This window comes from Lasioglossum baleicum, chromosome 16, assembly GCF_051020765.1.
Source record: "Lasioglossum baleicum chromosome 16, iyLasBale1, whole genome shotgun sequence".
Lineage (NCBI taxonomy): Eukaryota > Metazoa > Arthropoda > Insecta > Hymenoptera > Halictidae > Lasioglossum > Lasioglossum baleicum.
Window position 1 is genome coordinate 11,471,860 of NC_134944.1, and position 26,124 is coordinate 11,497,983.

Consider the following 26,124-nt stretch of genomic DNA (forward strand, 5'->3'; position numbering starts at 1 on the left):
GTCATTTTAGACTATTTTCAGCAAAATGTTCGTGTGTGTGTGTGTGTGTGTGTGCGCGCGCGCGCGCGTTTTCAGAAAAAGTAACAACGCGATCAGGATGATGAATGATGCAATCGATGTGCCCCGCAGTAACTTAGAGCTGATTATAGTTTTTTAGTTTTTTTCGAAAGTAGTTCATTCAACAATGCAATTTATACGAGAGAACGGAAAGTTTCCACCGAAGAAACAAACGTAATTACACAAAAAATTTTTTTTTGTACCTTATGATGATGTTTCCGCTTACAATAATCGAAAATTATCCCAATGCAAGAGTGAGTTAATCATCTCTACTCCCGAGAATACATTTTCAAAGAATATCGATGAAAGTACAAAAAAAATTTATATTACAATCTTTAAAAAAACAATCAGTTCAAAATGAATTATTAACTGAGATCAAATTGAAAATTAATATAAACTATATGATAATTATTAATAACATTGATGTTGAAAACGGATTGGTTAATGGAGCACACACACATGCGGAATATTAAAATTTATTACTTTTCAAGAAAATACTAAAATTACGTCTATATTGTGGTTAGATTTTCAATTGGCCAGAGTAGGAGTGAAAGTAAGAACTCGTTATCGCGATTATATGAAAAATGCAAATATTGATCAAAATTTAACACCAATTATAAAAATATCGAATCAAGTAAATATGTCGAGTGAGGAAAAATATCAAATCACACGTAGTCAATTTCCAGTGGTTCCTGCTGAAGCGATTACGATTCATAAAAGTCAGGGACAAACATACGAGAAAGTATGTTTGGATTTTAAAAAATCAGAAAGGCGAACTTTACAAATGTTGTATGTAGCACTGAGCAGAGTTTCAAAATTGAGCGCGGTTTATATATTTTGGGACAATTTAAATTAACAGTATCGAAGAAAACCAAGATCAATAATGCAAACTCGGATAATGATGAGTTGTATCGTTTGCGAAAAACTAATTAAGACAATTTATTTTGCAACATTAGTATGCTATAACAAGGAACCAAGCGAGCAACGAGCCTACGATGTTCGTTTAATGCGACGCCATATAGCAAACATTTTGATAAGTAGAAAACTATTGAATTTCCCTGAAAACGTGTAATCTTCTTAAAATGTACACTTAATAATGATAATAATATACTACAACTAACTAATCGGGAAGTTCTTTGTGTGACTCTCGGAGAGTCACACGCCAAATAACATCCGTACCACTAACCCTCTCGCGAGCTCGCCCCTCTACACCCCTCTAGTTTTATTTATAAGTTGATCGTAATAGTTATCACAAATAATTTATATACATATACTTGTGTGTTCGAACTACGTTTAGTCTATGCCACTCTATGCCACTCCATGCCACTCTATGCTAATGATTTTAAACAGAATTCATATAATCAACATATCTGAACCGTCATGAGCTACGCGTGTAAAGAAGAAATAGCACTGAAAAATGAAACTGATGTACTTCAAGTAGTACACATATGCGTAAGTAGTTGTAGTTGAATATGCTTGAGCGCGCGGGAAAATTTATCAATTTCAAAATATCCTATTTCCCGTGCTGTGCGATTTCCATGACTGTCGAAGTTAGTGCTCTGGGACTCGGAACTATGTACCTATACATATATTTCATGTAAATTGTATATTACGGTAAATGTAATAAATTATTGATTAAATTATTGATAATAACCGGTTATTATGCATAATCACCAGTGGTGATTATTGTATAATAACCGGCAAACTTAGTGGTGATTATATATAATAACCGGTTATTATACATAATAGTTAGTATACATATACATATAAATATTATAGTTGAATAGGAATTTGTGATGGTAGTTTTCGATAAACAGGTGAAGATAGCAACACTGTTTAGCTCGATCGATTTAATCTGACAATGAGATGTGGTGACACGGTTTCGGTTACGGACTGCATACATATCTGGTACGCTGCAGTTGTTCGATGTTCTTGCTGTGTATGTATGTATGTATGTATGTAGTTGGTTTGAATCCGATGCGAGATTGAAAACAGGGAATGTTCTTCTGTTTAATACGATCGATTGTTCGTTTTTCCATTCGTTCGTTGATCCATTTTAAATATACAATTTCTAAAGAATTCGAGTAAAACTTTTCAACTAACGAAAACGTCTATATGTATACAAATGACGGTTAATGATAGAAAAAAAAATGAAACCGCGCGAAAAGAATATGATTCTTTTCGATAGGAACAAAACAATCGTGGGATTCGCGAAAGAGAAACGATTTCGCGGGGAGACTGGGGCTACGAGGATCAGTGGCGCACCCAGGGGGGAGGAGCCAGGGGGCCAAGTCCCCCACCAAGAAAAAAATGTTCAGCTTCCAAAATTAAAATCGCGGAATAGCCCTGGGTACCGATGATAGATATTTTGGCTTCAAAAAAAGGTCATCACGCAAAACCTAGGGCTGGGTTCAATTCGGCCCCCCCCCCAAGATTACATCCTGGGTGCGCCACTGACGAGGATAGATCAAAACCGATAACCGATAAAATTCAGTAGTATTCGCACGGAGAAGTAGGTCGAGGGCGTTCCTGCGTCGAAACTTACACACAGGTGTCTATTTACTGTCCGTTCTCCGTTTATTTTCAAGTTGAACGCGGTCGAACAAGATCGCGTTCTTTTTTTCTCACATTATCGCCTGGAGGCCTGTTTATCGCGTATACACATGCACATGTTGTGTGTCGTGTCTTTCTTGTGTGTGTGCGTGCGTGCTCGATCTTCTTTCCTCTTTTCGTAGAACTCGTAATTTTTTCGAGAAGCTGGAGCAATTTGTTTACTGCAGGCCGTGAAAAATAACTCTTGAAAAAATTGTAATTCGTCGGACTTGCAAAGAATCGTACTCGTATCGTGTTATACATGTACGTACAGAATACGCAAGTAATAGTGGTTAAGAGATTCATTGTATATCAAACGTATTCATTGTTTACAAAAAAAGTAGTTAATAAACAACAATTTCACAGTTTTGTTTGAAATTTATCAGTGTACGAATATTTTCTACACCCACTGTATGTATCTAATCAAAACGATAAGTAATAAATCATTGATTGTATGTACATTGTACTCGTACATATACATATGTATTTACAATTACTGATTTGGCCAACACCTGATTTGACACGGAAATTGATACACTGGAACAGTGTAGGCAGGCTACATCTTTTGTAAATAATGTAAATATGTATATTTTCTGAATATACGTGTACCATATAAACATATATGTATACATATGTATATTACGTATGTACATAACTATATTACATAGTTTTATGTGCATAGAAAATCCTTAGAACAAGTTACTTATTTATTTTTAGTGTAATTTGCTTTTAATACCACTTTCATTTCAATCATTTATCTGATGATTTGTGTGTTTTTGGCACGTTATCATTGTAGCCTATGAAAATTTTAAAGCAATTGCTATGGTAGAACTCGAGATATCTTGTACACCGTTTTGAAAAACGCAACTCTGAGAATTAAACACGTTATACATAGTTTGCGAATGTAATTTTTCTATAAAAAAAAAACGAATTATTTTATTCGATTTTTTCAAAATATATTACTGTGTCCTAACCCCTTAATTACTGCCGAACTCTGACTAATAGTATGTATTGTATGTATAATACATACATAGTATTTCGTGACGTGGTCGAATGCTATTGTTGGTGTTGGTGGTGCATTTATCCGGCACGGCGCGCGGCGCGGCGCGACGATTCAAAAGGCAACTGGTGTCGGTGGAGTGTGTCCTTTCACGACTCTGTCTAATAACTGCACCCTTTCAAAGTTCGTTAAAGCGGCACAAACAGGTCCGACTCGTTGGAGGGTACATTACAGTCAATTTCGTCTCGGAACCTGTGACTTCGGACCGTGACACCATACGCGAAGAACCCTCCCCGTAACAACCAGAACACCATTGTGAAGCCATTCAAGAGGTGGCGAGTGCGGATTAGCAGATTGTGACATCGCTTTCGAGCCGATATCCAAGCCGCTTTGATACGATGAATCGTCGTCGATCAAACTGTAGACTGTGCAGGCTGACACTGCGATCTTGATCTTTTCATTAATTTATCATTCAAGACTCGTTCGAATCATTCTCGTCTGGCAGGTGTGAGACGCGGTATGTATTCAATTGCAAATAGGATAATGGATAATTTCATCTACCAAATCGATCAGTTTTTAATGTCACCATCCTCGATTTTCTTCTAAATGAAATACATTGTATGTACTCTGTGTAGTGTTCTTGTGAAATTAGAGGGGGTTTAAGGGATTAGGACTTGGAATTTAGGATACGGTAACAAGAGTGGGGAACGTGTTACTTTCCGTGATATCGCGACGCGTTGTATCGTTCGACCTTGTAATTACACGCGTGTCTCGATAAACGAAAGAATATAATGACAGGTAAGCTCGTGCGAATCTGTAATCAAAGGCCTGGTACATATTTGTTGTTCCGCTGTATCAAAGTTTCGATATGAACTATAGCTTTTTATAATTCTTGGATTAGAAATATTTCAGTACCATAAAAGTGTTTATTGCGTGTCAATTTTTTCGGAAAACATTCGGAAAGTTACAAATCTTGTCGGCGAACTTCCTGATGTAATAACCGCGCGTTCGGGTGCGCTTACTGTACGGCGCGGCGCGTTATGCAAGGGCTGATAATGGACGCGGCTCGCGTGCGCTCGTGGCGAATCGTGATTGCACACGCCAGCCTCGAACCTCGTGCGGGGATCACCTAACTTGAGCGTTTATACAATTACTAAGCAATACACACGGGTTTAGATTCACTTTGACACTCGACATCCATGTGGACACCATAGCATATCATAGCTGTGTATTTCTCTTCTTCTCTTTCTCCGCGCACGGTGCGAGTGTGGCAAGTACATAGCAGGAATTTCGTCATCGCCACGAATTTCTGCAGGTCGTATGACTAATCGCAAGGAAAGGAACGCGTTGACATCGCACACTCACACCTGGACGATGCTCGCACGTGTCATCGTCATCATTTCGTCATCGCGGCCGCGCCGAGCCGCGCCTCACCGTATATCTACACTCCCGCTCACAACTCACAAGTCTTATTGTTAGAGGCTTACTTAGGACACCTATGGTTTTGTTTCTAGTAAAACTCTGGTATTCCGTATAGATTGTGAACCCTTAACTGTGTATCAACTACATAACATAAATATAATGATAATATCCCCCAAAACACACGTCAAAAATATTATGTAAAAACTATTTGTAATCTCTGTGTAATTATAATTCGTGAAGTAATTCAATTCTAATTCGACAGAACTCTGCCTGTGTGTGCATACCAGTACATGGTTACATTACCACCGCATCGACCACCTCGGGCCCTCCCTCCCTCGTTAGGGAGGGAGAGTTAATGATTAATGATGTCAGTATGTAAAGAGAGAGAGAGAGAGAGAGCTTTTCAGACCTTTAAAAAAAGAATTACTTGAATTGTACTTGGCTACAAGTATAGAAGTCTTGCAAAAGTAGGTACGGCAAGAAGAGCTCATCGACCGTAATAGTGTTTAGAGTTTAGACTGCTGCGCCGCCGCGCCGGTATACCATACCATGCGTCACCATACATATGTATGTACATACACACTCCCGCTCACAAGTATTAGGCTCTTAGGACAGTGATCGTGTGTATTTGTATTCTGTACTCTGTACAAGTGAAATAATCGTTGAAGAATGCGAATAAATTTTTCCTTATCTAAAGGTTCATACCTTGTCAAGGAAAGGATACTGCACCCGTACATATATCAAAAATCAAAAAAATCTTATCAAGAGCCAAGAAGTAAAAAAAAATATTTATATTTTCTTTTCATCGAAGGATCCGCCACGTTTCTTTATTACAGAGTTTCCACTATTCTTGGCATCCGCGTGATCAATTTTTTCATACTCTCTGTTGTTACGTTATTCCATTCTCGTTCGAAAATATTCCATGAATGTGTTCTCGAAGTAGGGCAAAAGTTTCGTAATTTTTTCAAGTAAATTTCAAATAAGACACTTGGAATAGTAGGACGTTGTTGGCAACAAAATTGAAAAATAATTCCGAGTGCGAACGGTTAACATTTACGGAACCTAAAATAATTTATTTCGTTATTTACATTTGTTTTTAGTTTATTCGTAATTCATAATTCGTAATTCGTACCGCAATGTCAGTTATTTTGGAAAAATGAATGCAAAACAAAACATCTGCGTAATAACTAATAACCACTGTGTAATAGCCACTGTATCAAGGTTTTACGGATGTAACGACCGAATGGTATAAAATGTATAAATAACGTCAACGAAAACGGCTAGCGATTAATTTATATCACTCGATTATTATTAAGGTATTATTCCTTATCGAAGCCTCTCGGGTAGGCGTGCAGAAAATCTGTATATTTAGTATTTACACACTCTTGCCTTATCACAAAAGCTGTTCAGTTTTCTAGACCGTCTATTATAGTTTCCAAGCGAGAGCGAATCATTATTATCATTACACTACGTAATGAATGCTCGTTTTTAAATTAGATTGCTGATACACGTTACGAAGAATCTTATTCACTTTCCACAAGGAATATTATTCGCACAGAAATACATACTGGCTTATTGTTGTTAGTACTATTCTAACGCGAGAACGATTCTATAATTCTAATATGTAATTGCATTGTACATTTACAATGTATTGTATATGCATCTGGTTCTTCGTTTATTTATTTAATTGTCTTATTTGTTAGTTAAGAACAAATATAAATTACAACAAAGTTCAAGTAATATCTAACATAATTAGTGAAGAAAATTGTTTAAAATAAGTAGCAGTCAAGGAATTGTCGTTTCAAGCAAATTTCAAATGAAATACTTGGAAAACACGGTGGGGAATTGTTGGCAAGAAAATCGAAAAATAATTCCGAGTGCAACGGGTTAAGCGCGTGATTTGTGGAAGAGCCGCACCGAAGTAGCCAATGAGCCGCAGTTTGCCGATGATCACTGCGCAACTGGTCTGGGCCAACGTGCGACAAGAATACATAAACATAATAGGCGCGCGTCCATCGATCGATGAGGACAAGCGTTAATGATACAATTGGCACATGTTATCGCGCGTTTTCTGTCGTTCGCGCAATTGGGTTTCGCGTTTATCTGAGTGAGCAGCGTGTGATGTCGTAAGTCGTGTAACATCCGTTCCTGATAAGATCAATGTAGGTATGTATATATTTACAATCTGACCGGCTAGGTGCGGCGCGGCGAGGCGACTAGGAAAACCTGCTCGTGTCTTTCTATGTACAATTACTTTTAGTTTTTCTATTTATAACATCGATATTGGAACTTGGTTCTAAACTTGGCGGTCGATTCAATGAATTCATTAAAAGTCTCGCTGGAGGTACTTACTTTATGTGTACATAAACACAGAGAAGAATACAGTGGGAAAGAGAAAGACAGAAAAAGAGAGCCGCCGAGTTTTCGTCGAGTCTGCTGTTTCGTTCTAAGGAAAAGTTTACCCTTTTATGTATAGTGTATGTATGTATTATTAATTATTATATTATTCTACATATATGTATGTGTGTATAATATGTAGATTTATAATTTATAGATATACATATATATAAAGAATAAATTAATTCGAGAATCCCTACTTCTTCGGGAATTCCGATGAACTGGAGAATCTCGAAATTTTTCGGTATCCGCTCCGATCACGAAAAAAGCCGATACATATTTCAGGTTCTCGCACACCCCTGTAAATTTTGCGTTTGCACGTTTCGAAGATAGTCGCGCGACCATTGGGACTACATTAGTACATGGTACATACATACATGCTATGTATACTACGAGCGAACACGGTTGTAGAGGAAGGTGATACGCAGATACATTATCCTTTTTCACCATTTTACGACAGTGCACGTGTTTCCCGTTTCGGCAATCTCTCTAATCTCGCTGGTTCGTGGCGAATGGTCAGTGCGACAGTTTCTTTATCATTCTGCGACATCTTAAATGGTTCGAATATTTTCATTTTTCTTGGAAAATGTGTGTGTGCACTGGTTCTTAAGAAGCATAGTTGGCCACCGACACATCTGCCGCCGCCGCCGCCGCGCTGTCATGATGTCATGCTGTCAAGCTGTCAATGCGGAATTGGATGCATGTGGTTTAACTTTAAGATAACCGCAGATCTCTTTCCTGCAAAGTTGTCGTTCTTGGACGATCTCCCGGATGTTGGTCGACACAGTTATCGTTATTTCTGAAATAAAAGTTATTTCCTGCAAGTTCTCGTATCTGCTATCTATCGCAGCGAAAATGTTTCTTCGAATACTTCTTCATCTGCAATTATCGATAATGATCTCCTGTTGTTGATGATTGCGGGTTACGTTCGGCTTCTTCTACGTGGCATTTAACAGTTTACATTATTTTTAATTTCATTGGGAAAAAGACTGGAATGGAATGTGGTATGTACACCCGCGGTAATAGGTGTATGTATTGTAGGTGTATACGAGTATATAGAATATAGAATATAGATACATTTACCCTAGCATGATCTCTTCTGCAAAGCATTAGGTGTATGTAGCGCACAAAAAACAAGCCTCAAAAGTGACTCCTTTGTGATAGTCATACGAGACACTGACAATAAGACTGAGAGACACGAACTTGTACATACACATGCGGTTGTGTTGTGCTAACATTTGTACCGGATAAACTCTGAGTTATGGTAATTTCTTGTTATTATGGATAGTTGAGACAAGTTATGGCGCGGCTGAGGAAATTTCTCAAGGAGGACCGTTCGAGAACTCTGAATCGGAAATGAACCGTTCTCCAACATTACAACGTCCGCCCACGCGTTATGAGAAATGCGAAAATAAATCAGCATGATTTCGAGTGCAACACTCCACTTCGTTTTCCCAGTCTGCATCGTGTATGTGTGTATTCATAAATAATAAAACTACATACCGTTTATTCGTATCGTCCGCTATCGGAGAAATTATGTTTATAAATGTGTCTGTTTGTCAGGATACGAGGATACATAATAATTGTTCAAGTTCTAACAAGTGATACACACACTCGTCAGTTATGGAAAATAAAAATGTTTTGCATTTATTGTGAGAAGCAGGAATAACATAAAAATCGGTTTCATCCTTTAACGACTTTGTTACACACATTAAAAGCAACGTTACAACATTTTTGATTTTTTTGTATTTCTTACCGTTTGATACTTCGTCCAACCGATTTCTTCCTAAATCCATGATGTGATCCGCAGTCTGATATAATAAGTGTGCAGTGTGTGCACACTAATAAGTTTACACACGCGTTACCGTGAATAGTTTTTCTTGGTGCTTTAATTACCCGTAATATAAAAACCGCTTCGCTCGTCATTTCTGCCTTTGCGTGCGGGTTCATTCGCCAGACTCCAGAATATCACACTCGAGTATCTTCTATTCCGTGATACATACTTTGAATGGAATAGCAAACACTATATCGTCTTGGAAACAGCCTTGGGAACGGCGAAGCGCGGCGCGGCGCGTTGCATATTCCGAAATGCTCTCGCCTTGCACGGCCATAAATTCTTGGTGCGATTACCTCTGAATAATCGCCAAGTGCGAACCGCTTCGAGAGCTACGGTAAGTTTCAGAAGTATGTATTGCGACTATTGCGAGGCGTTCGCTGTCGCTGAAAATATAAATTGTCTGTCAACTCCGTATTCTCGGTAACGGTTTATTTTATATGTACATATAATACGAAAAAAAAAAACAGACTCCGGACTTTCAAGATGCAGAAAAGCTAAATATAAATTTATATTATACTCTTCATTAATAATTTTAAAATGCGATGAAAATAATATATATTTTAATACTCTGAAAATCTCTTTTAATCTTTTGCTCATTTATGTGATAAATGCATAAAATCCGGAGTCTCGAATCATTACCGTTTCAACAGGCCTCTTAATTTTACGGAGAACATGAAAAATACTGAAAATTTCGGGTGGACCTAATTCGATGATCAGGGACTGTTGAATCACGTTGTATGTAACGGTTTTTATTCGTAATTTCTTGACATCCTGTACGCGTCAGTGTACTCGTAAATTATTCGTGTGCATTGTGCATACGTAAACGCAGAATGCACATTTATAACATTACCACATACCGTATAGTTAGCAAGATTGGGAGCTGTAGTTAAAAAGTTGGACCATCTTTTTTGATTACAGTGTGCATGGCGGTGCTGATGTTCTATGTGTATGGCAAGCCGTTCAAACGGGGATTCTTCTGCAATGATGAATCATTATATCACCCGTTTCACGAGTCGACGGTAACCAGTCTGATGCTTTACGTGATTGGCCTCTTGGTACCTATATGCACGGTGAGTCACCTGCCTTGATTCGCGAATCTTGATCCATGATTTTCCGAGCAGTAGATACATACATATGTATGTATAATGTATGTACATAGATATGTACTTGCTTACCGTGGAACCGGTAATTTATCGGTGCGCAGCGCGCCGGTGTTCCATCTGTTCCGTCTGTTCCGTCTACCGCGCGCGCATTTTCCGAATTCTTCAACTTTATTTCCCTCCGCTTACCGCGATCATTATCGCGATCGCATTCTTCTTTTTTCCGGGATCTGCTTCCGCGCCGCGGTTCGACTCTGCGTCAATCCTTCGAACGATCTAAAATTTTGCATAGATCTTTTTTAGCCAGTGTCACATTCCTAGGTGGTAGGTGGTAGCTGGTGTCCCGAAAAATATTCAAATATTTTTCTTCGCCAAGAGTAACCAACGATAAGGTTCACTCGAAACTAGTGAGCACTCTCGCATCCTCTGTGTGTGTGTGGTATGTATTGCCGAGTGAACGAATCAGACCAGCAGTTCTTTAAAATTCGGAAAGAGATGATAGGAATAGTTGTTAGGTTTGAGATCAATTTGGAAAAGTGGTTGCCTGCGAAGATGAAGATTTTAGGTCGAGTGCGAAATAAAGTGGCTCGCCGTGCAGGCGAAAAAACCTTCTATACATGTATGCAGATGGTGTAAAAAGAGTGGGCTCCGAGGTGAATGCGCCAACAAGGGCCACAGCGGGAAAAGTGTTGAGGAAAACCGATTTTTCTTGTCCCAGAAATACAGTATCGTGTACGTACGTATCGTGTTAAGCAGGCTAAGCATCTCTGTACCGGCGGTAAAGAGGGGCTGGTGAAATGCATCAGTCCCAAACTTTACAGGCTTATAGTAATTTTCTAATAATGAGGGTTATCTAATATTTTCTTCTGTCTTGGTGATATAACTGTAAAACTGTGAGAGATAATGCAAACAAAAATGCTGTGCAAGAAATATAAATTTTCTTTTTCCTTCTACACGACATTTGTTGTTGGGATAAAGAGGTTTTAATCGCTGTAACTGTAAAAGAAAATCGTACGGCGCAAGGGGTTGATCGACAAGTTTTATTCAGAAAGGAGTTACGTTAACCCAGGGGTCGGCAACCTTTTGAGTCGGATGAGTCAAAAATTACAATTTACAAAATTTCAAAGTTTTTCAAGAGCCACAAAATTTTTTCTTGCCAACAATAAATAGTACTCGCATAAATAAAGTTTCTTGATAAAAAAAAACTAATCTGTTTATTCATAAGAAAAAATATCTGTTTATTCATATATAAGTAGTGTTTTTCACAACAAATGTATATTGTATATACATATGTACATACATAACTTTGAGAAGATAATTCGCTTCTAATTCTTTTACTTGAAACAACAAACTATACGTCACAGCCAAAGCACTGGTGAAGACGCCAAATTGTCTTGCGTCGAAAGCGAATTAAAACCTACATAGAAATATCCGACGACGGCGTCATTCGAGAGCTTCCGACGGACTGACGACAGTGACGACTCGTGTCACGGGGGAGGGGTGCGGTGAAAAGCGAGTACAAGTGGCTGAGAGGTAGAATCGGTGCCTAATCCTCGTTAATCAGTTCAGAACGATTTTTAAATGTTTTTTTTTTATAAAATAAATAATATTTGCGTATGGAACTAAGGGGTTGCCGACCCCTGCGTTAACCTAACATCACAATTAAACACGTAACAAAAGACGCAAGGGTTGTACATGTTGCGACAAAATATGTGTTTCGATAGAAAGATTTTTCCTATTGAAACGAGCTTATTAGATCCATGATGGTAACGCGTACAGCCCTAGCCGTAACAAGGGGTGCGGCATACTCCGATAACCTTCGGCAGAGCATCGCGCACCCAAGTATGTATGTATGTAGCGCCGAGCGCGCAACACGTAACATCATTGCGATCATAGGCGAAAGTAAAACTGCTGTACATACATTGCGTGCGTGTGTGCGCGCGCGCGCGAAAGCTATAAATATAAATACAGCATACTGAGCATACCGAATACCGATCCACGGAATTCGAACGATTCTCCTAGCGAGAGTTATCTGTGTACATACATATGTATCTTGTGGTCTCGGGCGGCGAATAAAATTTGAAAATATGTATTTGATGGAGCAAGGAGGAAACGGAGGAAGCTATGTTCGCATGTGTTTCGGTTTCCTTTAGTGGCTAACGACTCTTCCGGTGGGAGAGAGCTCAGCGCGGTTTCCAAGGATGCAAATAGAGAACGCAGTCTGTTGGGGCCTTGCGCTTTGCGCCTCTCGCCTCTCGCTCGGCAAAAATACACCGCCCCGTGCACGTGCACTGTGTGAACCACTTCCAGAGAGTACCGTGAATCGATTCCCACGACCACCGAAACTTAACGAACGCTCTTCGTTCGCTGTTGCTTCCCATATGGCCGGGCTTCGAGCTTCGGGCTTCGGGCTTCGGACTTCGGCCAGTCTTTCGCAAACTCACATTATGTGTATGTATGCACCGGTATATGTACATACTGCCCAACAGTGATTCTCGATGCTTATGAAGGGCGAGGTGGCTTTCTCTCGTTCGCTAAGGTCACAGGGTGATCCGCGCGCCGTCGCTCTCAATGATCGGTAGCAATTTATATCAGTAGACAGCGGATTTTATGCATTTTATGACGAAAATGAGGAGGTGTAATGTAAACATTAGAGAAATTTAAACATACGATGTATTTACCAATGCTACAATGTGGAGTCAACTAGGCATTTATTTTCTTTCGTAATACGTTTAATAAGTTGAAAATAATATAACAGAGTATTTGAAAATTCTTCTAATGTTTTTACCACTCTAAATCGCACCCACTCATTTTTCTCATAAATGCATAAAATCCGCTTTCTAGGTGTCAGGAATCATCCGTTTCAAGAAAGTATAACTTTTTTCGGTAATACCCTGTACATACGTATGTAGATTCGAGTATTGCCGCGCTTCAGTTTCGTATTCTCGGTCGATGGTTGACGTTTTCCCACTTGTTCACCGAACGGTGGCTTACGCAGTGAGTAACCTTGTCAATAATTGCTCCGTGTATATTTGCCTTGGCTACACATATTATTTCCGGGAAAAAATTCCGGATTTATCTCAAACTGTGCAGAGTGCAGTGGCCCCGACCCGACAGAAAACGTCAGGTTTCGGTTGCGTTCGGTTGCGTAGCACAAAAGCGGTACATAATACATAATCAGATTTGTCCTCGTGTACTCGTGTGCTCGCGAAATTTAGTGACATTTTGCCCAAAAACCAACTGTATCATATAGATATCTGTTGAGTGTTTATTGCTTTCTAAATATCCATCAACCTCGAAAATGAAAATATTAATAAAATTTAATAAAAACCATTAGTGTAACAAACGGTTAAAGTTGGAAGTGTTGAAGATAGCCTTTCTCATGGAAAAAATTGCTTTTCTTCTTTAAGATGCCCTGACGATCCTTTTTAATATTTTCCTTCCAATTTTTTTTTAAATGAAAGGTTTTTACCTTACGCTGTAAATTACTATTTGTCAATTGAAAATCAGTATTTGTAATGCATTAAAAATGTTACGCTAAATGTAACGAAGAAAATTTGCAAAATTATCAAGACTTCGCAAGGAATATCTTTTGAGTCGTAAGAGGTCATAGAATTTGACAAAATGGAATATTTTCAGCATACTTCCCTCTATGTAGTCATGCAAAAATCATTTCCTAGATCGTCCTATATCAAAAGTTATTATTGTTTAAAGCCGCCCGTGCGGCTGTGCGTATTGGTTCTCGCATCTATCGTCGGGACTCCGTGACAACTAAGAAACACTTTAGACTTTTGAAACACTTCAAATCTTTATGCTCTGCTACAATTTTTTGAGCGTTATATACTATGTTTTTTCCTTTTTATTTAAATTTTGTTTTGTGCAGTTTATATTTAGTGCGTACCTCAGTATACTCTTTATGCATTAGTTCAGTATTATACCATTGTTTAGTACAGTTTATATTAATATACAAGGAGAATTAAGTATAATTCTCCGAACGCGTTGTATACGTTTTAAACAATCATCTTATACGACCGTTTCTCCCACCAATATTCAGAAAAAAATGCTATCGATGAATTGGTTTGCCCGATCGTCAATTTCACGCCTACTCCTTTATATTGTTGTCACTTCGTTCATCATCACACACTACACACTCACTGCAACATACTTTAACTCAGCACGAGTCATACGTTGTTTACAGTAATTTATATTTTGTATTTGTTATATAATTTGTGTTTGTTATATCGCGTTTATATTTATATTGTGCGTTTGCGTTTATATTTTGTGTTTGTTATATCTCGTTCGTGATAAAACATATCGTTCCACTAATATTTGGTAAGTACATAAATAGTTGGACATTTATTACGTTAACTGTTTTCCGTGTTCAACATTTCTTCCTTTATTATTCTGCTATTTGTTATTTATTAAGAATGGAGGCGTTCCGTACAAATCTGAATTTATTATATTTATTACCACGTTTTTATTAGCTCGCTTTCTTGTTTGTTTGTTTGTTTATCTGTTCGGTGGCAAATTTTGCAATAGATTTTATTATTGTTTACATTTCACTTTGTGCATTATACAGGTACTATAGATTGTGAATTTATAAGGATCAGATAAATTTTCTCCGGTGGCTTTGGAAAATCAAGAAACAAATTTTATTCAAATAGCGATTTCTCAAAAATTTAGAAAAATAATATATTGACTAAGCTGAATGTATTCCGTTTCAAAAAAATTTGCTAAAGGTTGTTAAATTTGTAAATATGTTTAAAAAATAGTAAAAAAAAACTATTACATAAACGAAAAGTATACCACATTATACATTATTAAAACAGATTACATGTTAATATCCTACACCCCAAATTTCACGTCGATATCTTTAATAACTTAGAAGTTATACCAAAATGTCACTAAATTTCGCGTTTTAGACCACTGTGCGCCGGGCGTACCAGACAAGTGGTAGCTGACGCCGCGTCATCGTGCCATCTTGACAGAGGAAATCAAAAAACTTGCTATCTTTTTATCTAATTTCCTGAAGACACACCGCGCGGCCTGCAGCTGTTCCCTTTATCTTTATCTGCCGGTTGCTTGCCTAAGCAGATAAAATCCGTGTGCCGATCTAATGTATTGCCGGATATTTTTAAGTGTCCGCTCCACTCGCAGTCGAGAGTGGCAGCCTGGCTCACAGATAGGTGATGACTCGCATCAAAATTTATGGCGTGCGAGACGCTCGTCGAAGCTGCGCGGCGACCACAAGGAAACATCCTTTATCTGAAATGGTCTACATACAGTGAACCACCAAAGTATTTGAACGCACTTTAAAAGATTATAACTTTTTTATGATCGGACGAAACGACCTGACTTTTTTACGAATCATGTCAATATGTAATTTGAATACATATGTTGCATAAAATGTATTACGCGTCGCATAAACAAATCAATATCGATAACCGTACACGTGACTCGAAAGAATTATTAATCCTGACGATTTTCTCCGATCAATTGTATAAATATTTGAAAGATTTTCGGTATTGTCAACATAAACGAGAATTTTTACTGATAACACAAATACGTATAAATGGATATAAATGTAAATATAAATGGACGTGAAAGACTATATGTATATTGTAAATGGGACACTCTTGTATATGTAGAAATGTTAGGTTCCGCGCGCGATGGTGTAAATCTAATAACAATATATTTATTCATAGATACTTTGGCAGATGTCAAGTTATAAAATAAGCAATTTCATGTAAATACAAGGTTCCTTGACGAAGAAAAATTCATTGTTTTACAATGTAATTGGATCCTGACTTACCAATCACAGTTTACGACACACCATTACGACTTACGGCGTAATGACTAGTATTAATATTCGGATGAGTTGACGCGTTTCGAAGACCATTACACGTACTCCCGTTTTTTTATAGCAGCATTGCCAAATTCATTGCTCCCTCATGCATTCAAATGTATTATGTAGGGTAGGTAATTTAGTTGGCGGGCGGTGGGGGGGGGGGTGGGGACACACACGTACATTCGGACACCGACTGATCAAATCAAGGATGTTCGGCATATGCAAGGTTTTTTAAATTGTCACGAACCGACTTGAATTCAGAAAACAAAGCAGGAAGTATTTAGAAACATTTTTCAAGTATATGTACAATCGTTTAATTACGTAACGTGAGTGAAATACATATACTGATAGAACAGAACGTAGCTAGAGTTGATAGTCGTTCGTGTAATCGTAATCGTAATTGTAGGAGATTTCTCTCCCCAACTGAAACAATTCGAAGCTTTCGCAAGCAACAGCGTCGAAGACGGGAAATAAGTAGATATGTAATATCTCATCGAATAGCCTTGATTTCAATCGCAAATCGCCTGTTTTTTCTTTTTAAACCAATGACGAGTGTGTCACGTTTGCATCTATACATAGAAAGTGACAATAAAGCGGATGACGCGAGAGGCCTCGTCATCTTAAAAATGTGTATCTTTTTCATGCGAGTAACATAAATATTCTTCGTATGTATTATATACATAATATGTACACATATACTTACACACGTGAGTATGCAGTATGTACAAGGCTATTAGAAAATATGTACATATCTTTCTTTATTAGCCTTCCGGAGGACAAAGATAAAAAGTATTTGGGTTACAATTATCTGCAGTAATACGTTTAGACTGCGGATGTTTATGCATTTTGCGAATTTTATAGGCAAATTTAAAAAAAAAAGTGGAATCAAATAAAATCTTATTTTCACAGCTATTTAGCCTCTGCAGGTCTGAAATAAATCAAAGTCGTATTAGATTCTGCCAAATTGTAAGTTTAGACTGTAGCATTTTTTGCAAATTTTTAGAGCCCAAATTTACAAACAGCAAAAAGAATCTTTCTTTGCGAGTAACATAAATATTCTTCGTATGTATTATATACATAATATGTACACATATACTTACACACGTGAGTATGCAGTATGTACAAGGCTATTAGAAAATATGTACATATCTTTCTTTATTAGCCTTCCGGAGGACAAAGAGAAAAAGTATTTGGGTTACAATTATCTGCAGTAATACGTTTAGACTGCGGATGTTTATGCATTTTGCGAATTTTATAGGCAAATTTTTAAAAAAAAGTGGAATCAAATAAAATCTTATTTTCACAGCTATTTAGCCTTTGCAGGTCTGAAATAAATCAAAGTCGTATTAGATTCTGCCAAATTGTAAGTTTAGACTGTAGCATTTTTTGCAAATTTTTAGAGCCCAAATTTACAAACAGCAAAAAGAATCTTTCTTTACGAGTATTGGATAATGCGACTATACATATATGTATAGACCCTGTTCCGTCAACTGTCAACGGGTCTTTTTTTGTGTGGTAAAAAACAAATAAAAACAATTTAAATGAAAAACATAAGAAAAATTAAGTTGTAGAAAAAAACTTTTGCTACTTGAGTTGGGCAGGGCCCCCGAACTGTGTTGTTAGCCAACGGTCCCAAAATTAACGGTCCGTCGCGTCGCTGTCGCCGGACTAGAAATTCGGCAAAAATGTCGGCAAATAAATTGAGTTATTATGCAAACGACTGTGGAACGCAACATAAACGGAAAGAATGCACGAATCAAAAGTCTACGGAAAGATCAACATAACTTGTTGTGACCGCTGCTATTGAATAAATTATAAAATATACGTTGGCGTTGAATGAATAATATAATTTGTGCATGTAAAAACTGTAAACGTTACACGATTTCGATGGGCATGTTACGCATTACGCAGCCCACGTATACATACCAGTATACCATACATATTTTTATAAATCGAGATTTTTTCGAGACGAGAAACCCGTCTTCATCGTTTACACTATAAATTTGTTGTTCGCGTGTACTATATTCAGTATTGTTTTTAAATTTTCATTTCTCATACAGGGTGTTTCACTTAAGTGTAGCCCCAGAACATCTTGTTTCATTTTAACAAAGTAATCAATATTTTGGGCCGAGGGGCTGTTTTTTCTCGTGGTTTTCAAGGTCATCGACGGGTCTCTATTTAAATAACTATTGATGATTGCACATGTTCATTCCCGACTGGAAAATAGAATTCAATGATTAAATTTTAAAGAACACATCTATATTAATCAATTACATATACATATGTATAGTGTACAGACATCGTGCTTTTCTAGAATTAGAAAAGAATACTTCTTTTTTTTTTACCAACTAACTATTCACTAACACAGCTAATAAACCTAATAAAATAATACGGTAAACAAAACGGCAAGTCATGAAAATTTGTTTGAAAAAAATCATTTTTCTGAAGAAAACAATTGTAACGATATGGTCGGTAATGACCTTGTTGTTAATGCGGCCACGTTAAAATAAAGTATAAGTAAATATACATATTGTACCACATTGTAGGGGAAGGGGTTAAGTGGAAGAATTTCGATTAATTTCGATTAATTTCGATTAATTTCGAAATATGTAGTCATTTGAAAAACTCATTCGAAATGTGCCCCCACTCTGCCCCTAAAAACGCACCATCTAAACGCGCCATTATGGACTCTAAACAGCAAATCAAAAAAAGCCAAATACTTGACAGCTACACGATCCTTCCAGAAATATATTTGAGCAGTCCGAAAGAAAAAAGGTCCCCAGTTGATTCGAGTTTTCCGTTCGGTTCCGGTTCGGCTCCGTTCCTCGTATCGCGCACGTGGGAACGTTGCGTTCTAGGTATCCGAGTGTGTGCAGTGTGCACGCGACTGTAGATGAGATGAGATGAGATGAGATGAGAGGAGAGGAGAGGAGAGGCGCCGAAACGCGCCTTTGCAGATTTCCGTTTCGATATCGGAGCCCGCCTCAAGAAACGTCAGACCCTGTATCACCTCCGCGAGCCCCGGAGTCGGGGGGTTCGTTTGCAGCATGCTGTTCAAATTAACGCTGTCACCGCGGGCGAAAATGCCAGTCTTGACGGGATTCCTCCTGTCCGCGAATGAAATTGGGTGGGCCGTCGCCACTACCAACTAAATACTACCAACTATACTACCAACTACCAAACTACGGAGGCGGAGAGCATAACTGTTTTTCGTGGAAATCACAGAGCCATAACCTTCGCGTATTATTTGAACGAAATCAAAAGAAAATGAGACGGGTTACATCGCATTCTTATCAAATTTATTAGATTTGTAAGACGTTTCTGAAACTATCATTTGCATTTCCTATGATTGTTAAGCAATACATTGATATTTTGTATAAAACTTCATATGTAGTACACTATAACAGGGTGAACCAGGGATCGTGACCATTAGAGATTACTTTATTCTTAGCAGTCTGATCGAAAATGTTTTTATCGGACACATCACGTTTAACATATTCAAATTTGAGGAAAATCCGAAATTTTACTGTACAAAGTGTCCGTTTTCGCGTGGAACGACTCAAGACCCAACTATGTATAATACTATAATGCACACCTATGTATGTATGTACATATGTACCAAACTACCACGCGCTGCCACGTGCTGCCGCGCAGGGACTCGTTTATCCGAAATGTAATCACGGTACAAAGGGATTCTATTATAACGTAATGAGAAAGATTAAAGGGTGTCGTGTTTCAGCCACTTCTGCGGCTGTCTTGTAACGGGCCTCGCGAAACAGACTAGACGCGACGCGACGCGACGGGACGCAACGCGTCGCGTCGAGTAAAACAAAGAAAACGACCGATAATGGCGCGATGGATGGCCGTATGTAATTTTAGGACCGATATTTTGTAGCCTGTGCACACGCCGAGCCTACCTCGGAGGAGTTAATTGGATAATCAACTCTCGTGTTCGGCGATTCGCAGAACCCGGCTTAAACTTGGCCAATCTCGGCCGCGTAATTGGATTCCGCGTTTAGGAACACTATTTTCGGGGCTTGATTAACGCGAGATACGCGGTATTGATAGCGTGTCACGGGAAGATGAACGGGGTTTGTTTAATGGATTAATTCGGTTGCACGTCGCTGACACACGGCACACGTCTTTCGGTTCTCTTTTGCTCCCTTTTTGCTGGTTTCTCTGAATGGCGAGGACAACTGGTTTCAGCAGGCAAAATTTATGATACGTAAAAAATATTCTTTCGGACATACATATATAGGTGTATACATATGTACTTGTCTTTAAATCAAATGAATACTCGATTTAAATGAATTTAAGAAAATTACTATTTCTGCTCGGGTATCTTGAATTTACTGTATAATTTCCCCACTCCGCTCGCCCCGCCTCTTTATAATCTTGATACTTGTACCTTTATGTATCAAGTTGTAATATTACTTTCAGACGTTGAACAGAACGTGGTTGAAATGTTGTTCGAGTTCGAAGTTCTGATAAATTGTACAGATTTGGCGCGCGCATCGGAAGCAAACAGATTTCCGATGTAACAATCGAAGACAACCGTTTCTTGTTGCTGTTAATATGGTAGAATCGAGTGTCACTCGTTTAACCCACGGAAGACGAAGGAGAGCACACAGTGGCTCTTGAAAAATAATAAGCAGGCCCTTGTTATAGGAACGATCCATCTTCCCCCAGCACATTATCAGAATATTGTTTGCGGTACTAATATCCACGATTAAGGACGTAAACGCAAACTGCGGACATAGGTGTGATGTTTCTTATTCTTGACGAATATGTTCACTGGAGATTCATCTATGGCCACACACCTAGAGACTCGAAAACTATGCTATCCAAATTGTATTATGACTAGTTACGATAAAGAGGATCACATGTAGAATCTAATTAATCATCATTGTTTTACCGTGGATGTCTTGGATTGCTGTACACTGTACTCTGTACAACATACGCTGAAAGCCTTGTTATCACTCTGTTAATGCATATACATATTACATATACATATGTATGTACTAGGCTGTTTCGTAACCCGACCTGTTGAAAAAAAAACTATTTTAAACATTATGATATAACGACTAAGGTTGGGTGATAAGCTGTGCGACTTGTGTCTAAAATGTTTAATATATTGATTAAATGATTAAATGATTAAATATCGTATCGATTAAAATGAAACATGCTGTGTTGTGTGAAACGAAACGTATAACACCGAACGGAATTTCTTAAAAAACGAAAGATAACCTTTTCTTGTGAATTCTGATTAAAATCATGCTCAAGTATTATGGATATCTCTATGTACATCAGAATTCAAGGTAAAAAAACAATGACGAGAGAGGCGATAAGGTACCAGGAAACGAATACTCTGAAATTCAAATACTGATCGTGATATGTAATACTTTTCGTGTATAATAATTAATTCCTTGCCTCATGATTAGATAGAGCGGATTTTAATGCGTTTATCAGAAAAATGGGTAGGTGTAATTGAAAATATTAAAAACATTAGACGAGCTTAAAAATACAATTATGATACGTAAAAAATATTCTTTTGGACATACATATCTATAGGTGTATACATATGTATGTACTTGTCTTTAAATCAAATGAATACTTAAATGAAGATTTAAATGAATTTAAGAAAATTACTATTTCTGCTCGAGTATCTTGAATTTACTGTATAATTTCCCCACTCCGCTCGCCCCGCCTCTTCATAATCTTGATACTTGTACCTTTATGTATCAAGTTGTAATATTATTTTCAGACGTTGAACAGAGCGTGGTTGAAATGTTGTTCGAGTTCGAAGTTCTGATAATTTATTGACAATTTGTACAGATTTGGCGCGCGCATCGGAAGCAAACAGATTTCCGATGTAACAATCGAAGACAACCGTTTCTTGTTGCTGTTAATATGGTAGAATCGAGTGTCACTCGTTTAACCCACGGAAGACGAAGGAGAGCACACAGTGGCTCTTGAAAAATAATAAGCAGGCCCTTGTTATAGGAACGATCCCTCTTCCCCCAGCACTATCCGTTAATCCGTTCACGAGAATTCCTTCGCAAGTGTGCGCGTCTATGAGTATGTGTATGTGTCAGTGTGCAGTATGCACTGTGCAGTGTGCAGTTGTGTTCGCCCTCTTCTCTCTTCCCTCTTCCCTCGTAGGAATCCGTTTCACCGGCTCACGAATTTTCTACCTGTACACTCTACACTCTAGATACCTGCACCATCTCAGGAATCTGAGAAGGGTTCAGCAGCCCTTCAGCTGCTTTCACCATTTTTTCCTACCATCTCCGTGTGTCGCGCTTTAGCTTCCTTCTTTTTTCCTTTTTCTGCTCTGGCGGAAACCATGCTCGCGAACCATTTATTTAATCACTTTGAAGATTAACCCTTTACACTTTGAGCTATTTTAATTTGACCACATTAACGACCGGTGATTATTGCATAATTTTGAAAAGTCTATGGTCTGGCTTGAAAACGGCCTAACAATATCCTCAGATTTTTTTCTATTCATCCAGTTCATTTCTTCATGAAGATCCGCAGTCTACTTATTGGTTGATCCAGCACTGCAAGAGTAGGATCCTCTTACAGGCACGCGTTGTCTGACACAATGAGTCGACTTTCGACTCGAATCTGATCGCTACGATTCTATCGAACTTGGGGGCTTGGGGGACGATGCACGAGCAGGTTCGTCCATTTCTTCGATGTCGTAAAAATTCCTCCGTAAACCCTCGGAACAATAAAACGTCGCGTCGGGAAGAGTAGAGAATGCATGTACCTACCGCACCGTGGCCGTGGCCTAGGCGGTGCGAGGCGGTAGAAATAAATGAATTGTTCGGAGATACATGACTTGTCGCGGGGGCCCCGTGGCCGTTTATCGTCTCTCGCTCGTTTCGGGCCGCGTGCTGCTATAGCGTGGCCGGGGTAAGAAGAAAGGATAATCGTTCGCGTCCCGTGTCCCGTGGAACAACCAAAACGAACAGGTAAAAACAACCGAAACCTGCACCATTGTATTTCATTGACTCGCGCTCTTGTCAGTTGTATCACCTGGCGGCCTTTATCTGGAATCTGACCGGTTAACCCAGTTTTGTTGGAAGGGCCGCGGCCCGGCCGTGCCGTGCCGTGACAGATCGCTGGAAGTGGAAACCCCGAGGAGAGAGATTACCAACGCGTCGAATCCCTTGAGAATTTCTCGAGTCGACGCTTCGTCGGTTTTTCTTCTGCTTTTAATCTCCGATTACGGATTACGGATTACGTCGACCACGGTCACCGCAGTCACCTCTTCTCACAAGACCTCGAGATCGAGAGGGAAGCGATTCCGTGGTGAACACGGAGAATTAATCACTTGACGATTATGGTCTGGGTTAGGGTGTACGATGTAGTATGGTATCTCGAATCTCGACACATCAACGAGAACGCGATTGAGTTCCACTCCCACGAGATTCCTCTGTCTCTCTCTCTCTCTTTTTCTTTCCTCTTCTTCATCCCTCGCTTCGTTTACTTTTTGGTAGTTTTTTTTTTTATGAGAAAATGTTTCAAATAGTACGTTTTGTGTGCAGCCTGGAAATTGGAATTTATTCGTTTCTTTAATTATACCATTTTCCAGGGGGAAAGCAAGAGGTGGCGTCCATGTAGTATAAGAAAACCCTTTTGGGCTTCTTCGGAGTGTGCCTTTGTTTTTGTTGATATTTTTATTTAAATTTCTTGTCGTCCGTCGTATCGGATCTAGTAACCCAGATCATAACCACCTTCGACAACAAGAGTTTATTGTATAGTGTCATAACTTGAGAATAACATTCTTCGAATACGCAGGATTAAATCCGCGAAACTGAGAATTGATGTTGAGTCACAAATCGATCGACGAGTCACAGTTCTTGTTAAATAAATTCACGGGAAAAGAGTCCCGCCGAGATTTTTCCGAATTCACCTAGTCTATAGCTATAGATTAACTTGCGGCAAACATTTAGAGAATAGGAATACATATCTCGAAGATATCGTTGACGAACAGATTGATTCGCAGAGCAGTAGCAAGAACAAGCGTATATACGCAATACAGCAATTGAATGTATAAAATGATAACGAGCAATGTGTATTTGCGGATATAATCCGTGTTATGATTGCGATTCTGTTTAAGACAGCAGTTGGCAATATATTGTACAATACATATCATAGTTTACGAATCTATGGGCGTGGCAACAGTCTTATAAAGCTTCTTTAAAATCTGTTCAATTGTACTCTTATCAGAATACTAGCTTTTGCCCGCGGCTTCGCTCGCACAGAAAAGCCGTTTAATGCCCTCGGAAATTGATATTGTTTCTCCATATAAAACCTTTTAACCCCCCATTCACCTCTATAGAGTTTTAATTTTATGTCATGCCGCAATCTTAGATTTCAAAACCCCTTTTCACCCCCTTAGGGGATCAATTTTTTAAAATGCCGAAACAGGTGTTTGATTAATTACATCAAAGAGCATTAAGACCAAGTATGAAGTAAATCCGACCACGAACAAAATATTCCTCATACAAACGTTGCAACCCCTTTTCACCCCCTTGGGGGTTCAATTTTTTAAAATGCCGAAACAGGTGTTTGATTAATTATATCAAAGAGCATTAAGACCAAGTATGAAGTAAATCCGACCACGAACAAAATATTCCTCATACAAACGTTGCAACCCCTTTTCACCCCCTTGGGGGTTCAATTTTTTTAAAATGCCGAAACAGGTGTTTGGTTAATTACATCAAAGAGCATTAAGACCAAGTATGAAGTAAATCCGACCACGAACAAAATATTCCTCATACAAACGTTGCAACCCCTTTTCACCCCCTTGGGGGTTCAATTTTTTAAGATGCCGAAACAGGTGTTTGATTAATTATATCAAAGAGCATTAAGACCAAGTATGAAGTAAATCCGACCACGAACAAAATATTCCTCATACAAACGTTGCAACCCCTTTTCACCCCTTTGTTGGTTCAATTTTTTAAAATGCCGAAACAGGTGTTTGATTAATTATATCAAAGAGCATTAAGACCAAGTATGAAGTAAATCCGACCACGAACAAAATATTCCTCATACAAACGTTGCAACCCCTTTTCACCCCCTTGGGGATTGAATTTCGAAATATCCTTTCTTATCCCTTGTATAGATCATAAGGGAAACCTCTGTGCAAAATTTCAGCTTTCTAAGTCCAAGGGTTTAGCCTGGGCGTTGATAGGTGAGTCAGGACTTCGCTTTTATATATGTATATGTATATAGATTGTTTGCGGTACTAATATCCACGATTAAGGACGTAAACGCAAACTGCGGACATAGGTGTGATGTTTCTTATTCTTGACAAATATGTTGACTGGAGATTCATCTATGGCCACACACCTAGAGACTCGAAAACTATGCTATACAAATTGTATTGTGACTAGTTACGATAAAGAGGATCACATGTAGAATCTAATTACTCATCATTGTTTTACCGTGCTTGTCTCGGATTGCTGTACACTGTACACTGTACAACATACGCTGAGAGTCTTGTTATAACTCTGTTAATGCATATACATATTACATATACATATGTATGTACTAGGCTGTTTCGTAACCCAACCTGTTGAAAAAAAAACTATTTTAAACATTATGATATAACGACTAAGGTTGGGTGATAAGCTGTGCGACTTGTGTCTAAAATGTTTAATATATTGATTATATGATTAAATGATTAAATATCGTATCGATTAAAATGAAACATGCTGTGTTGTGTGAAACGAAACGTATAACACCGAACGGAATTTCTTAAAAAACGAAAGATAACCTTTTCTTGTGAATTCTGATTAAAATCATGCTCAAGTATTATGGATATCACCTATGTACATCAGAATTCAAGGTAAAA

At 38.4% G+C, this 26,124-nt stretch overlaps 1 protein-coding gene across 2 annotated transcripts in view; it reads left to right on the forward strand.

The window, feature by feature from the left end:
• The window catches only part of Wun (wunen), a 45,759-nt gene that overhangs the window by 2,438 nt on the left and 17,197 nt on the right, over positions 1 to 26,124 (forward strand). Inside the window, exons 1-2 of one of the 2 annotated variants that reach the window (XM_076441586.1) lie at positions 547 to 7,237; positions 10,224 to 10,375. In XM_076441586.1, coding sequence (XP_076297701.1) covers positions 10,229 to 10,375 — 147 coding nt within the window. In that variant the 5' untranslated portion in view covers positions 547 to 7,237; positions 10,224 to 10,228. Of the gene's footprint in view, positions 1 to 546; positions 7,238 to 10,223; positions 10,376 to 26,124 lie in introns of those variants that run through there. The other variant, XM_076441585.1, reaches the window with a different exon arrangement.